General features: G+C 35.0%; 1 protein-coding gene across 1 annotated transcript in view; it reads left to right on the top strand.

Moving 5' to 3' along the window:
• The window catches only part of Rbcn-3A (Rabconnectin-3A), a 2,573,828-nt gene that overhangs the window by 1,703,108 nt on the left and 855,689 nt on the right, over positions 1-15,031 (top strand). Inside the window, exon 33 of the mRNA XM_067779516.1 lies at positions 11,101-11,182. Within this exon, the coding sequence (XP_067635617.1) occupies positions 11,101-11,182 (82 nt within the window). The remainder of the gene's footprint in view (positions 1-11,100; positions 11,183-15,031) is intronic.

The raw sequence follows: 15,031 nt of genomic DNA, 5'->3' as shown, positions 1-15,031 counted from the left end.
ACTGCTCGATTAGTATGAAGGATGAGACAGACAATCATGGCGGAACGATACAAGGTGGGAGCATGGTGACATACCTACAAACAAACAAAATTCCATGTACTTGTAAATTCGATGGACAAATATCAAAATCGTACGGCGCCGGTAGTTGATGTATCAAATCAAATAAAAAAGTTATAATCAGCTGTTCGATGCGGCCACCTTGTATCCTTCCGCCATGCAGACAAACACATTTGCTTTGAAAACTAAGAAGCGGAAACGGAAGCGGAACGCTGCCAACAGAGTTGCATTGTGCTTTTGACTTCATTAGTCATTCGATTAGCTAGTAATGAGATAATAATAGATTCGAATTTTGTAGGGGATTGAGCTCAATAAGCGTCTTAATGTAGAAAACTGCCTTTACTATTCAATAAGCCGTCTGTGTGAAAACAGTATTAGAGCACTTACATAATTTGTCCACAGATGGCGCGCTTTTGTGCAAGAAAGTAAATATCCATATTTGGAGAGATTGTTGGATTTACGAAAAAGTTTTTCTATTAATTATAAACAAATAGAGTAATATTTGTTAACAAAAATTGGCCGATGCACTGCGGCTGATCTATACGAAAAATGGAAATTTTTTTAGCGTATTAATATATAGATTAGCGTATTAATATATAGATTAACGCATTAATATATAGATAGTGGGTAATATACTGCCTATGCAATACGGCCGCTATGATGCCGGTAACCGCTTTGACCTAAAATCAAAAACGTGTTTGGGACGTTTTTTTGTTTCGTTTAATATACAACGTGAAATTTTCCGATTCAGTCAAGTTGCATTTAAAAAATAACAAACCAATTTGAAATAAGAGAATATATAATAAAATAAAATAAGAACTAAAATAAATTAGCATAAAAGGCAAACTTATTCAAAAATTTATTTTATATATCTTGTATTTAAAAGCCCCTTTTACGTTCTTCTGGGCCCATAAACATTGTTACAGAGAATCAGTAGTAAGCTCTTAAATAAAACGCGCAAGTGAATGTACAAAAGGTTTAATTCAAACTGATAACTTCAATATGTACAAAGTAATTGTTGCGTACCACAGCTACTGTGGTGTAAAACTCAAACTGACATTTTATATGCAATGTTGCCACACAGGACAAATATTAATCTTATTATTTGAACAAGTTTCAACAAAAGTTAACTCATTATTTGCGATTTCATGTTTTTTGAAAACAACTAAAATAAAAAACAAAGAATCTGTTAAATAAAGACTTATGTATTTACGTGTAAGTGAAATTTGCCACAAAAAATTGGCCGGTCAAAAATAAATTCTATTTAAGCTTTTTGGTACGCTACAAATTATTTTGGAACAATTTTTTAGGATTTTGGTAGAGGATATTATAGGTAAGTGGCAACAATGGGAAAGAAACCATGTTTTAATCTTTCACCGTGTAGGGCGTACGCTTATGTAGGTTTGTGTCTTAGAGCAGTTACATAATTTGTCCAAAGATGGCGCGCTTTTGTGCAAGAAAGTAAATATCCATATTTGGAAAGATTGTTGGATTGAAAAAAAAATTTTCTATTAATTATAAATAAATAGAGTAATATTTGTTAACAAAATTAGGCCTATGCACTGCGGCTGATCTATACAAATCGATTCATATCACTTTTATATGATTTTACGTATGCTAACTATGCGAAACCGCCTGTCAATTGTTTGTATGGAAATTTTGTTAGGGAATTAATATATAGATAGTGGGTAATATACTGCCTATGCAATAAGGCCGCTATGATGCCTGTTGCCGTTTTGACCTAAAATCAAATACGTTTTTGGGACGTTTTTTTGTTTCGTTTAATATACAACGTGAAATTTTCCGATTCAGTCAAGTTGCAGTTAAATAATAAAAAACCAATTTGAAATAAGAGAATATATAATAAAATAAAATAAGAACTAAAATAAATTAGCATAAAAGGCAATATAAAAAATGTAATGTTATATCTTTGTAACTTTTTTTTTGTTCAGTATACGACGTACTTTATCTAAAATAAGGATTAAATCTGCAAATGCAAAAACATTCTCGGGCAAATTTGCCATTAATTGTTATAAATAAATTAGTTAGTTTCAACAAAAGTTAACTCATTAATTGCGATTTCATGTTTTTTTGAAAACAACTTAAATAAAAAACAAAGAATCTGTTAAACAAAGACTTATGTATTCACGTTTAAGTGAAATTTGCCACAAAAAATGGGCCGGTCAAAAATTAATTCTATTTAAGATTTTTTGGTACGCTAAAAATAATTTGAAAAAATTTTTTAGGATTTTGGTAGAGACTATTATAGGTAAGCGGCAACAATGGGGAACCATATTTGAATGTAGGTGAAACATTTGTGCTTTCGAATTTAGCGAGTATACATAAAATTTGAAATTCACATTAGAAAACTTAGATAATTGTTCCCAAAGACGGCGCGCTTTTGTATAAAGGTTTAGGTCTTTGAAATTCGCATTATAACACTTAGATACTTGTTTCCAAAGATGGCGCGCTTGTGCACGAAAATGACTTACGATATTTGTATGAATTGTTCGAATTTACAAAAAATGTTTTCTATTAATTATAAACAAATAGAGTAATATTTGTTACCAAAAATAGGCCTATGCACTGCGGCTGATCAAAACGAATCGATTCATATATCTTTTATATGATTTTACGTATGCTAAGTATGCGAAACAGCCTGTCAATTGATTGTATGGAAATTTTGTAAGTGTATTAATATACAGATAGTGGGTAATATTCTGACTATGCACGCTATGATGCCGGTTGCCGTTTTGACCTAAAATCAAAGACGTTTTTGGGACGTTTTTTTGTTTCGTTTAATATACAACGTGAAATTTTCCGATTCAGTCAAGTTGCAGTTAAATAATAATAAACCAATTTGAAATAAGAGAATATATAATAAATTAAAATAAGAACTAAAATAAATTAGCATAAAAGGCAATATAAAAAATTTAACGTTATATTTTTGTAACGGATGTATAATTTTGTAACGGAAGCGGAACGCTGCCAACAGAGTTGCATTGTGCTTTTGACTTCATTAGTCATTCGATTAGCTACTAATGAAATAATAATAGATTCGAATTTTGTAGGGAAGATTGAGCTCAATAAGCGTCTTAATGTAGAAAACTGCCTTTACTATTCAATAAGCCGTCTGTGTGAAAACAGTATTAGAGCACTTACATAATTTGTCCACAGATGGCGCGCTTTTGTGCAAGAAAGTAAATATCCATATTTGGAGAGATTGTTGGATTTACGAAAAAGTTTTTCTATTAATTATAAACAAATAGAGTAATATTTGTTAACAAAAATAGGCCGATGCACTGCGGCTGATCTATACGAATCGATTCATATCACTTTTATATGATTTTACGTATGCTAACTATGCGAAACCGCCTGTCAATTGTTTGTATGGAAATTTTTTTAGCGTATTAATATATAGATTAGCGTATTAATATATAGATTAACGCATTAATATATAGATAGTGATAGTGGTAATATACTGCCTATGCAATACGGCCGCTATGATGCCGGTAACCGCTTTGACCTAAAATCAAAAACGTGTTTGGGACGTTTTTTTGTTTCGTTTAATATACAACGTGAAATTTTCCGATTCAGTCAAGTTGCATTTAAAAAATAGCAAACCAATTTGAAATAAGAGAATATATAATAAAATAAAATAAGAACTAAAATAAATTAGCATAAAAGGCAATATAAAAAATTGTATGTTATATTTTTGTAACTTTTTTTTTGTTCAGTATAAGACGTACTTTATCTAAAATGAGGATTAAATCTGCAAATGCAAAAACATTTTCGGGCAAATTTGCCATTAATTGTTATAAGGTTTCGCCTTGCATGCACTGAACGGAGTGGTATACCCATAATGTAATGATAGAAGGTGGCGGAAGATTAACAACCGACGATATTGAAAGTAGCGCTGATGGTTTAACAAGAATAAGTAGCTCTGAAAATGCGCTGGAAACTTCTGCAACTACGTCAGCAGCAAATGCGACAGCTGAGTCTTTTGCTATTAATAAAATAACCGTAAAACCTGCGACAACACTAATCCCGGATAGCGTAATAAGAGTAAAGAAGTAAGCTCTTGAAGATGATGAACTAAAGGGTGAATGTTGAAACGAAATTGCAAAGGCTAAGGAAACACAAGCTCCTGTCGTAGAAAGTCGACAAGAAAGTGTGCTAGGAATACATATTAAATCAGACCAAACAGATAAAAATGTAGCAGCTGCAGATCAGAGCACAACTGCAATAACACCAACTTCTGCCACGTTGGGAGAAGGAGCAACTATAGCCCCAGTTGTGCCTCTTCTACCAAATACTTCTGCTTCCAATAAAAACACAGAAACTGCCGAACATGACGAAACAGTACCAGAGAGTTTCTTTGACGATCTAATACAAATGTAAATAGAAATGGGCTCATTATTGATATGACTGCATCATAGGGTTTTAAACCCATTAAATGTGGGTCCGAATTATAATAGGCTAAACTTAAACTTACTTAAATTTGTAGTTTTTTTGCCATCAACACATAGATAAAATGCGGATTGGATCAAGAGCCCACCACCAAACAGTACTCATAGCGCTAGACTTATTGCTGTTATACACTAAATCACGGAACGATGCTGCAAGACTTGGAAGGGTTCACCCTTCCTCTAGTCTCAAAAGGTGGACTTCAAATTATCTCTCATGGACGGCAGGCAACGGTCCAGTTCAGGAACGTAATATCTAAGCCCAGAAGAATTAAACAAAAGCACCGTCAGGGTGCTGCTCTATCCCCGCTTTTGTTTAACTTTTATATATCCAAGCCCTCTCGCCACCTGAAGGAGTTACCATTGTATCCTACGCCGATTACTGCCCGATAATGGCTAAAGATCCCGGCCCACCTATTGATGAGCTATGCAACAAAATAAACGACAATCCCCTCGCTTTCCAAGTTTCATCGCCTCGCTAAACCTGACATAGTCAACTACCAAATCTTCGGGAACGCCTTAAATAAATAAATAAATGTTTACTGATAAGCTTTTCATGGCAGAAATTCACTCGAAGTGCTTGCCAAATCACTGCCGAGGGGATGACCACGCTTAAAAAAACTTTCTTCTAATTGAAAAAAACTTGTTTCTAAAATTTTAATGTTGTCTTGCCCGGGGCGTGAACACAGGATCTTCGATGAGGTAGGCGAAGCAGGCTACTACCACACCACGGCGGCCGCTGCTTATTAAAAAAATTTCAAATACTACAAAAAAAATATCTTATAACTTTAAATGAGCAATTCTTGTTTGTTTGTAAGCCGAACGATCTCGGAACGGCTCAACCTATTTAAATGCAATTTGGCACGGAAAAAAAAATTGCATGAGATATGCCGATATGGGTATCAAACGAAAGGTATTTCACTCCGCATTACAATAGGGACATTTTTGAGTAGGGTTGCCATTTAGGGTTGCCACCTATTCGAAATTAAAAAAAATTTGCATGAGAGATGCCGATATGGGTATAAAACGAACGGTATTTCACTCCGCATTACAATGGGGAAATTTTTGAGTAGGGTTGCCCATTAAGGTTGCCGTCAGCCTACATCCCCAACAACTGCAGCAACGGAGCTGTAGATTTGGTCCTTCGACGCCATTTTTGGACCCAGCGGTGGAAAATTAAAGTGAAAGTGTCCCAAAATCGTGAGTAGAAATCAAATTTCTTAATCCCAGCTCACGCTCCGAAAAAGTTAAAAATCTATATTTGTGAATTTTTCCCATCTGCATACATATATGTATGTAATTATTCATTTGCCCGCGAAGCGCATTAATAAAATTAATATTAACTCGTCCCCTATCTCCCTCTACCCTTCGTACATTCGAAATGAAATTATTCAAATAATAATCCACAAATTTAGTAAACAATCTCTGAAATAATTAATACTTACTCCCCATTAGTAATTAAAGTTCTATATTTGTGGATTGCCCAATGGGATTTATAAGTACATACATACTTATTCCCAATAATTTTTTTGTAGTCATAAATTTTCATATTTCTTAAATATATAAGTCCCGTATAGCAAAAGGAAAAGGTAGTTCACCCCCAAAACAGTGCATTTCCAGTATACCTATTGGTTTCTCATCATTCGTATATATGTATGTGCATAAGTAATAAGCAACTGGTAGACAGGGATCGAAATAAAATTTTTAAAACTCTCCCTTTTTAATTTCTTTAAATAGCGTGATCAAATTCTCTTCACAAATATTCACAAATATTAAATTTCCCCAACAAAATAAAGAAAAATCCCTCAAATATACAAGAATTATATATCCCATTGAGGAAAAAAAAAAATTTTTTTTTGGTACTCACATATCATTACAGAGGATATACACACGTTTATAAAAGTGCGGTGCGGTGATACAATTTTATTTTTGGTGCTCTTTAAACGGGTACAGTTGTACGAATACACGCTTCGCGATATTAAATATATAATTATTATATATAAATAGACAAGATGAAAAAATGTGGAACCGTTTTTTGATAAACTATAATTCTAAGGTATACAAATTATATATGTATTGATAGGAAATTTTGAACTGCACTGTTATCCATAAATAAAAAAAAATTTGAAAAATCATTTTTCTTACATATGAAACAAAAATACACAGGTAATCATGCATCAAGTCTATTTCTTTTCTTTCCTTTGCTTTCCTTTCTATTCCATTCTATTCTTTTATTTTCCTTTCCTTTGTTTTCTCTTCTTTGCTTTCCTTTCCTTTCTTTTCCTTTCCTTTCCTTTCCTTTCCTTTCCTTTCCTTTTATTTCCTTTCCTTTCGTTTCCTTTCCTTTCCTTTCCTTTACTTTTCCTTTTCATTTCCTTTCTTTTACTTTCATTTCTCTTCCATTCATATTCCTTCCTTTCCTTTCCTTCCTTTCTTTTCCTTTCCTTTCCTTTCCTTTCCTTTCCATTACATTCCTTTCATTTTCCTTCCATTCCTCTACTTTTCTTTTCAAGAAAAAATGTGGAACCGTTTTCTGCTAAACTATAATTTTAAGGTATACAAATTATATATGTATTGATAGAAAATTTTGAGCTGCACTGTCATCCATAAATAAATCAAATTTGAAAAATCATTTTAATATAAAAAACTTAACATAAAAGTCACACAACTACACATGCACTTATTCATACTATAGACAAGGTGCGTGTTGTGTACTATGCTGAATCAGAGCATGGCCGAGGAGTTGCTTTGTACACAATAAAAATTAAACAAAAATACAAAGCTGATCATGCATCAAGTCTATTTCTTTTCTTTCCTTTGCTTTCGTTTCTTTTCCATTCTATTCTTTTATTTTCCTTTCCTTTGTTTTCTTTTCTTTGCTTTCCTTCCCTTTCTTTTCCTTTCCTTTCCGTTCTTTTCCTTTCCTTTCCTTTCATTTCCTAAAATTTCCTTTCCTTTTATTTCCTTTCCTTTCGTTTCCATTCCTTTCCTTTCCTTTAGTTCCTTTCCTTACCTTTTCTTTATTTTCCTTTCATTTCCTTTCTTTTAATTTTATTTTTATTTCCTTTCTTTTACTTTCATTCCTCTTAAATTCATATTCCTTGCTTTCCTTTCTTTCCTTTCTTTTCCTTTCCTTTCCTTTCCATTCCTTTCCTTTCCATTACTCTACTTTTCTTTTCTTTCATTTCTTTTATTTTCATTTCCTTCCACTGATTTTCCTTCCTTTCCTTTCTTTTCTTTTCCTTTCCTTACCTTTCCTTTGCCTACCTTTTGTTTACGAGAAGCAGATTGATTAAATCATACCATTCCTGCCAGAGCAATATAAAATTTCCCTATTTTGAGCTTACTCATTCATTATATTACCCATCGAATGTTACTATTATTATATTAAAGTAACAAATTATATTTCTTTTATTTTCATTTCCTTTCCATTGATTTTCCTTCCTTTTATTTCCTTTCCTTTCCTTTAATTCTTTTCCTTTCTTTTCCTTTTATTTCATTTCCTTTCGTTTCCTTTCCTTTCTTTTACTTTCCTTTCCTTTCCTTTCCTTACCTTTTCTTTATTTTCCTTTCCTTTCCTTTCTTTTAATTTTCTTTTCATTTCCTTTCTTTTACTTTCATTTCTCTTCCATTCATATTCCTTCCTTTCCTTTCCTTTTCTTTCCATTCCTTTCCTTTCCATTCCTCTACTTTTCTTTTCTTCCATTTCTTTTATTTTCATTCCCTTCCATTGATTTTTCTTCCTTTCCTTTCCTTTCCTTTCCTTACTTTTCCTTTTCCTAGCTTTTGTTTACGAGAAGCAGATTGATCAAAGCATACCCTTCCTGCCAGATCAATATAAAATTTCCATATTTGAGCTTACTTATTCATTATATTACCCATCGAATGTTCCTATTATCTAATATATAAAATTTTTCTGTCACGGTTTTAGAGGCTTAACTCCTCCCAAACGGCTGAACCGATTCTCATGAAATTTTGTGAGCATATTGGGTAGGTCTGAGAATCCACCAGCGTCTACCCTTTTTGCGCTACGTGCCTAGGGTCTTGAGATCAAAACGTGGACCCGGGTACCCCTAGAATGTGTTTATACAATATGGATATCAAATGAAAACTGTTGATGAGTGCTATAGTAAAGGATAATTTTCATGAGTGCTATAGTACAGGATACTTTTCCTACAACTGGGAGGCTAGGGTCTCGATATATAGCCCAAAACGTGGACCGGGTACCCCTAGAATGTGTTTATACAATACGGATATCAAATGAAAGCTCTTGATGAGTGCTATAGTACAAGGACAATTTTCATACAACTGGGAGGCTAGGTCCTCGAGATATAGCCCAAAACGTGGACACGGATACACCTAGAATGTGTTTTTACATTATGGATATCAAATTGAAGCTGTTGATGTATGCTTTAGTACAGAGTAAGTTTTACACCGCTGGGTGACTACGGTCTCGAGATTTTGATTGCTTACCGATCGCACGCAGCCGTCCTGTTCCAGATTTTACAAGGTAACCTGTAATTAAATATTGTTACATATATATATATTAAACAATAATTTATAATTATTAAAAGCACCTTTATATTTATTACAAATAATATATAATTATTAAAAGCACCTTTATACGTAACATTAATACCAACCTTTTTATTATTTTCGTTCCATTGAAACTTGACCGATCAAACTTTCGGAGTTTTTGGTTCGCGTCAAGACATGGACTCTAATCACGGAAAAATAAGTCCTCTGCTTTTTACCCCCAGTCAATTACAACTTGAAATCAAGAAAATTAAAGATCACTTACCACGATCATGTGAATTGTCGGGGCAAAAAGAAGATTTATTAAAACTATACCAGCTCAAGAAAGTTAAAGGAGGGATCGCACCAAGGCATGTTCTATTTAGCATCACCTTGCCGCTGGTGAAACACGATCGATACGACTTATTTAACATAGCGCCAATCCCCAACTTAATCAATGCCACGATTATTGAAATAGATGCAATGTGCCTAAATGTTTTCAATAATTCAAATTCGCTAGAACCGTGGATCAACTAAGTGCGCATGCTAGGAAAATATTTTCAGTAATAACAGACAATCAAACTGTGTTCTCCGGAAGACACCTAACGATTTTGCGTGCATACCACTGCAACAACCAATTCATATATGGCAAATCAGTTTCATCTCGTGCAACAGTGGTATTGGAAGCGTTATCACACAACCCAGTTTAAAAGAATCTGGACTGCTATCACATAACCAAGCACATGAGTTGATATCAAGTAGTCTGAGTTCATCCTACATCAGACTTGGTGGAATCTCCAAGAACAACTAAATCCCTTCTTCATAAGCTGAATGACATGAAATATACATCGCAGATACAAAATCCAACGCTATTACAATCCGCGTTGGCCAATCATCATTTGTTGGAGCTGCCAAACAAACTTGAAGCACATAATGCTCATCACATCACTGTTGGATACACAGTCTTGATATAAGCTGTATTAGGCATACTTATTATTATAGGTATTATCAGTGATTAAAGAAAGATGCAAGAAGAAGAAGCAGCAACCTGTACCCAGTTCTACAGTAATAAATCCATGTGTCCGATATATCCACACCAATGACACGGCACTCTAAAAATGTTATGGATTTTACGATAAACATTTACTCCAGAACCGGTATCGGTAATCGGGCTGCGTACATCGGTGGAGGATGCATACACACATACAGCCATGGTCAAGTACTTTGGTGCACTTGAAGCCACACGCAGAATTTATATAAATAAGCACATATTTTCATTGGATGTTAGTTTTAAGTCAACTATTCAATAAAGTACAGTTATACTAAACATAGGTCTCAACTGATCTTAAAATTTTCCTTAGTTTTAGAGACAACTTTTCTTTAAATTTGTGTATATTTCCCCAAAAAACCGATTAATAAAAAAATCGCGTCTTATGTAACCATGAGAGAAACTGAAAAGCGGTTCACAGCCTACATAGTTATAGGCTCGCAAGAGTCCAAGGTACGAAAAACCGGGTAACTCACGAATTTGGGTGTGTCCGGGGAGAATCTTGTATGCAGTAATTCTTAAGACTTGGTTTCCTCCAAAAGCGGTGCCGCTATATTACGGGCGCTAAAGATCGGCTGGTTTACTCACCGTTTCAGTGGTACCGTTTTATTGTAAACTTCGAACACTTACTTATTTGTTATTTTTCATATAGGCATACAAGAAAAAACATTAAAAAAATAAAAAGGCAAAAATGTTGCTTATGTTTACGAATAAGTTCAATTATTCAAGAAAATTTTCACCGCTTTCAGTAAGCGGTGTGAAGAAACGTTGATGAACGAGTTTCTACCGTCATGACTGCCGAAATGCTTTGCCGCTATATTACGTTATGGCGAACTTTACCGTCTTCTTAGTTTTCACATAATTACTCTTACATTGCAACATTTTCGCAGCCGTTATATAGCGGCACCATTTTCGAGAAAACCAAGCCTTTAGATTTGCAAAAAAAATGGTATCACTTCCCAGATATTTTTACTTTTGTCTTTTTTATAACACTGTATTATCTTTGCTTTATAGGTGCCAGTCCACCCCTGCTATAAGCTCGGATGCATCTGTGAATTACCAAGCAGCATCACAGTCCGGCCGTGGAACCTCTTTGGTGAGTGCTAAATTTTTTCACATTATTACTGATATCTTAGGGTGTGGCGATGGAGATTTTGTCGAATAATTTGATTAGGTATAATAGTTACAACTTCCTTGCCGGATACGGCTATCTGGTCTGATATCTGCGATCTTTATACATACCATGTAAATATTGTAGAAGTGTGTTTTAACAAAAGGTGTTGCTTTTTGTATTAAAAAGAGAGGAAGACACCTTAAATAAAGATTGTGCATACATAGATTATATTTTAATCCTTGAACATATTTAGCTGCCGTTAAGTTTTATGCTTTGTTAAAGTCTTAAGCTCGTCGGTTTCCGCCCACGTTTCCATGTAATATGCAAATAAATAAAACAAAATTGAATGGTTTCTATGGCATGGCACGGACTCGGAAGACTTTTATGTTCGCTAACCTTAGTTTTCAAGTATTTACAACTCTTCTTCCCATCTCCCTCCCTTTTTTTCCGGTCCGACTTACCTTCTATCCGCCCCACCCACACTCACTTCCACTCCCGCTCCAAAACCTTATACAACTCCTTTTTTAAACGGTTTTATTTAGCTTGACTCTGTGTAGTGGCCGGCCAGCAGGCCAGCAATTTGTAATTAAAATTTAACTAACTTCCCGATAAGCTACAAGCTTGAAACTCGGAATATAGTTCAGAACCCGATGACAATACAATAATATGGAAAAAAACTCCGATAGGTGGCGCAACGCTTTTACTTAATTGTTTGATCAAAGCCCTAGATTGATGAGGAGTGTGATGACTAGTACCTAGGACCTACCTAATTATTTTCTAGCTTTTAGTATTATTATTACTTAATGTAAGTATTGTTTTCAATAAAATCGTTTAACTTAAACATTTTTTTTTGTTATTTTATTTCTCTGCACATGTGTATGTATACAAAAGAATAAAGGAGCAGCAAAACCAGTAGCGCTGTAGGCAAAATTGTTCCACTTACATTTTGGACTTTAAAGGGTAAACTAAGGACCTACAAAAAGTCTTGAGACAAGCAAAGAGAAATTTCTGCACTGGAGTCAAAAGTGTCTCCGACAGATCAAGGCTACGGTGCATGCTTTCTAAGATGCAAACGGCTATTCGATTTCTGCGGAGACCAAATGGTACCTGGACCAGCACAAAAGGGGAAAAGCTAGAGCTGTTCTTGGACACTCATTTCCTCATTTCATGCCCAACGCACCTGAGTACCTGCAGCAAACCAATCTGTAAATATACCCATCACTGACGAAAGGGTTAAGTGAGCAGTTAAAAGTTTTAAACCTCTTACGGCTGCTGGACCCGACGGGATTGTCCCCGCTCACCTTATCTACTCTTTGGAGTTATCAGCCAACTGGCTGCGGCACATATATACCGCTTGCTTGGCTCTAAACTATATTCCGTGTGCATGGAGGAACGCCAAGGTCATACTCATTATTAAGGCGGGCAAAAACAATCTTGTTCGAAAAGGATTATTGTCTTGTGGCCTTCCTAGACATTGAAGGAGCATTCAACAATATAAGTCCAGATGCCGTTGACAATGCTTTAAGAAGTCTGTATGTAAATAGGCCCTTAATGACAAAGTGCTTTCTTCACTGGGGAAGGTTGATATCACACGCTTTTTCGAAAAGGGTACACCCCAGGGTGGTGTCCTTTCTCCTCTACTATGGAGGCTTACGGTAAACTCGCTATTAAGAGATACTAGTTGCGGGAGCTGGAAGATTTTGGCATGTGCTGATGACCTAGCGACTGCTTACAGAGGCAAGTTCACTCAAACTTTATGCGACTTGATGCAGGTAGTATTGCGAGAGGTTTATAATAATAATAATAACTATAGATACCCAACGGATTAATACATCCGCATGACGCACGGATTTGTTTTTGTTTTTGCCGAGTTGTTGATAGGCGGAGGTTTGTCAAGCGTTGAGATCTAAAACTGCTCAGCTACAGAATAAAAATCATCAGCTGAGTACTATACATAACAGTTAGAAATTATAATTATACATACTAAATTGTTAAATTAGAGAACATTTCTAGTTTATTCGATTGTTTTTTTTTTTTTTGTTACGAGTTAAGATAGGATTAAACAGTTTTCTTTATGGTAAAAAGTGAATCCGTTATATCAAATGAATTAGAATGGGTGTTAAAATCATGACACAAACACCGAAAAGGTTTATTCAATTCGAAATTAGTTCTACACTGCCTCAAAAGAAGGGGTTTGTAATGTCTAGACACTCGTGAAGGGACGTTAAAGTTTACTTCGTTTAAAATAATGGGACTAGAAATCAATCCCTATGGGCCTCCCGATGCGGACTCAGCATCAGTTCCGATAAAGTTGAGCTTGTCTTATATACCAAGCGATACAAAATGCCATCGTTAAACCTACCTAACTAAATGTGGTGCCCAATAGTTTTGGACAAAAAGTTGAACTGGAAAGACCACGTCATTCCGCGACAACAGAAATCGTACTTTGCATTATGTACGTGTGGAAGAGCCATTGGCAAAAATGGGGACTGACCCCCAACGTATGCAGATGGATTTATACCGCGATTATCCGACTGATAGTCTTATGGTGGCCAGCCTTGAGCAAGGCGTCAAACCTAAACCTGTTGGGTAAAGTCCACAGATCCAGCATGATCAGCATAAGCGGTACTCTCCAAGCTAAACGGAAGAGTATGAGGTAGATTATACTCAAGGGACCAGCTCTCCTTCAGACTACCACTGCAGTGTATTCCAGGCAGAAGTTCCAGATATCATGAAAGCCACAGCCAGGGTGCTTAAAGAACACATTCTTGCTTCAAAACCTGATGCTAAACAGACCCGACTATTGAAATTCTATGAAACGCGTTGGGTTGAATACCTGACATCACTCAGCTTATTCCATGATTGCTTGACATTTATCGATTCCACTGAAGAAATGGAAATGCTTGAGTCAGATCAGATGATGTACAGCGGAATGAATTGCGCTCTTCTATCCGAACGCCGCAATTCATTATTTCGTTGACAGTGCCGCAGTCAATCTTCTGCGTTAATTTGCAAAAAGAAGAATGTGATCTGAGCCGATGTGATCAATACGCGAATGATATTTATGAAGAAATTAAGATCATGCGTTCCAAAGCTGACGAAGTTTTGTGAACATCTCTCCTTAAATTAAAATTGTACACTATTTTGAATTGATTAACTGCGTACTACATCTAGTCTGTAAGAATTAAATTCTGTAGACTAAAATAAATAAAATTGCATGGTAAATATAAAGTCGAAAGCTGTACAGAGATTGTACCCATAAACAAATGCAGTAACTGCATATATAACAATAATCAGTTAGATTTCAAGCTCAATAAACGGAACACAACATCATGATTCGTGAATGTCCAGTTTAGTTAAGGAAACTTAAGCTGGAAAAACAAGGCGTTAAATTTTAGCTACCAAAACTAAGTAAGTTAGCGGGGGATAAAAGCTTTTAATTTACAATTTATTTACCTAAAAATTTGAAGTTCTTAAGCCAACTAAGCTGAACTCGAAGAATTTTAGAGTTTTAGTTGTTAAGATTTATTAAATCTAATTGGTGAACCCTAACTATAACCACTGAAAGTTTACTTGACGCTTTATGTTTTCATATTGAAAAAAAATTATAAAAAGCCACATATGTATGTACCTATACAGGTTTAGTTTTTGTGGAGTTTTGTAGCCACAACAGAAATTATATTTTCGGATTCCGCACATACATTTTCACATATTCTACAAAGTAACAAGTAAGGAAAGCTAAGTTCGGGTGTAACCGAATACTACATACTCAGCTGCCAAATTGCAGCTTGCAAAACTTTTAAATTATCTTCTTTTAAAACTGGGTGGTTC

Source organism: Eurosta solidaginis, chromosome 4 (assembly GCF_040869045.1).
Source record: "Eurosta solidaginis isolate ZX-2024a chromosome 4, ASM4086904v1, whole genome shotgun sequence".
Classification (NCBI taxonomy): Eukaryota; Metazoa; Arthropoda; class Insecta; order Diptera; family Tephritidae; genus Eurosta; species Eurosta solidaginis.
This window is presented reverse-complemented; position numbering and strand designations above follow the sequence as displayed.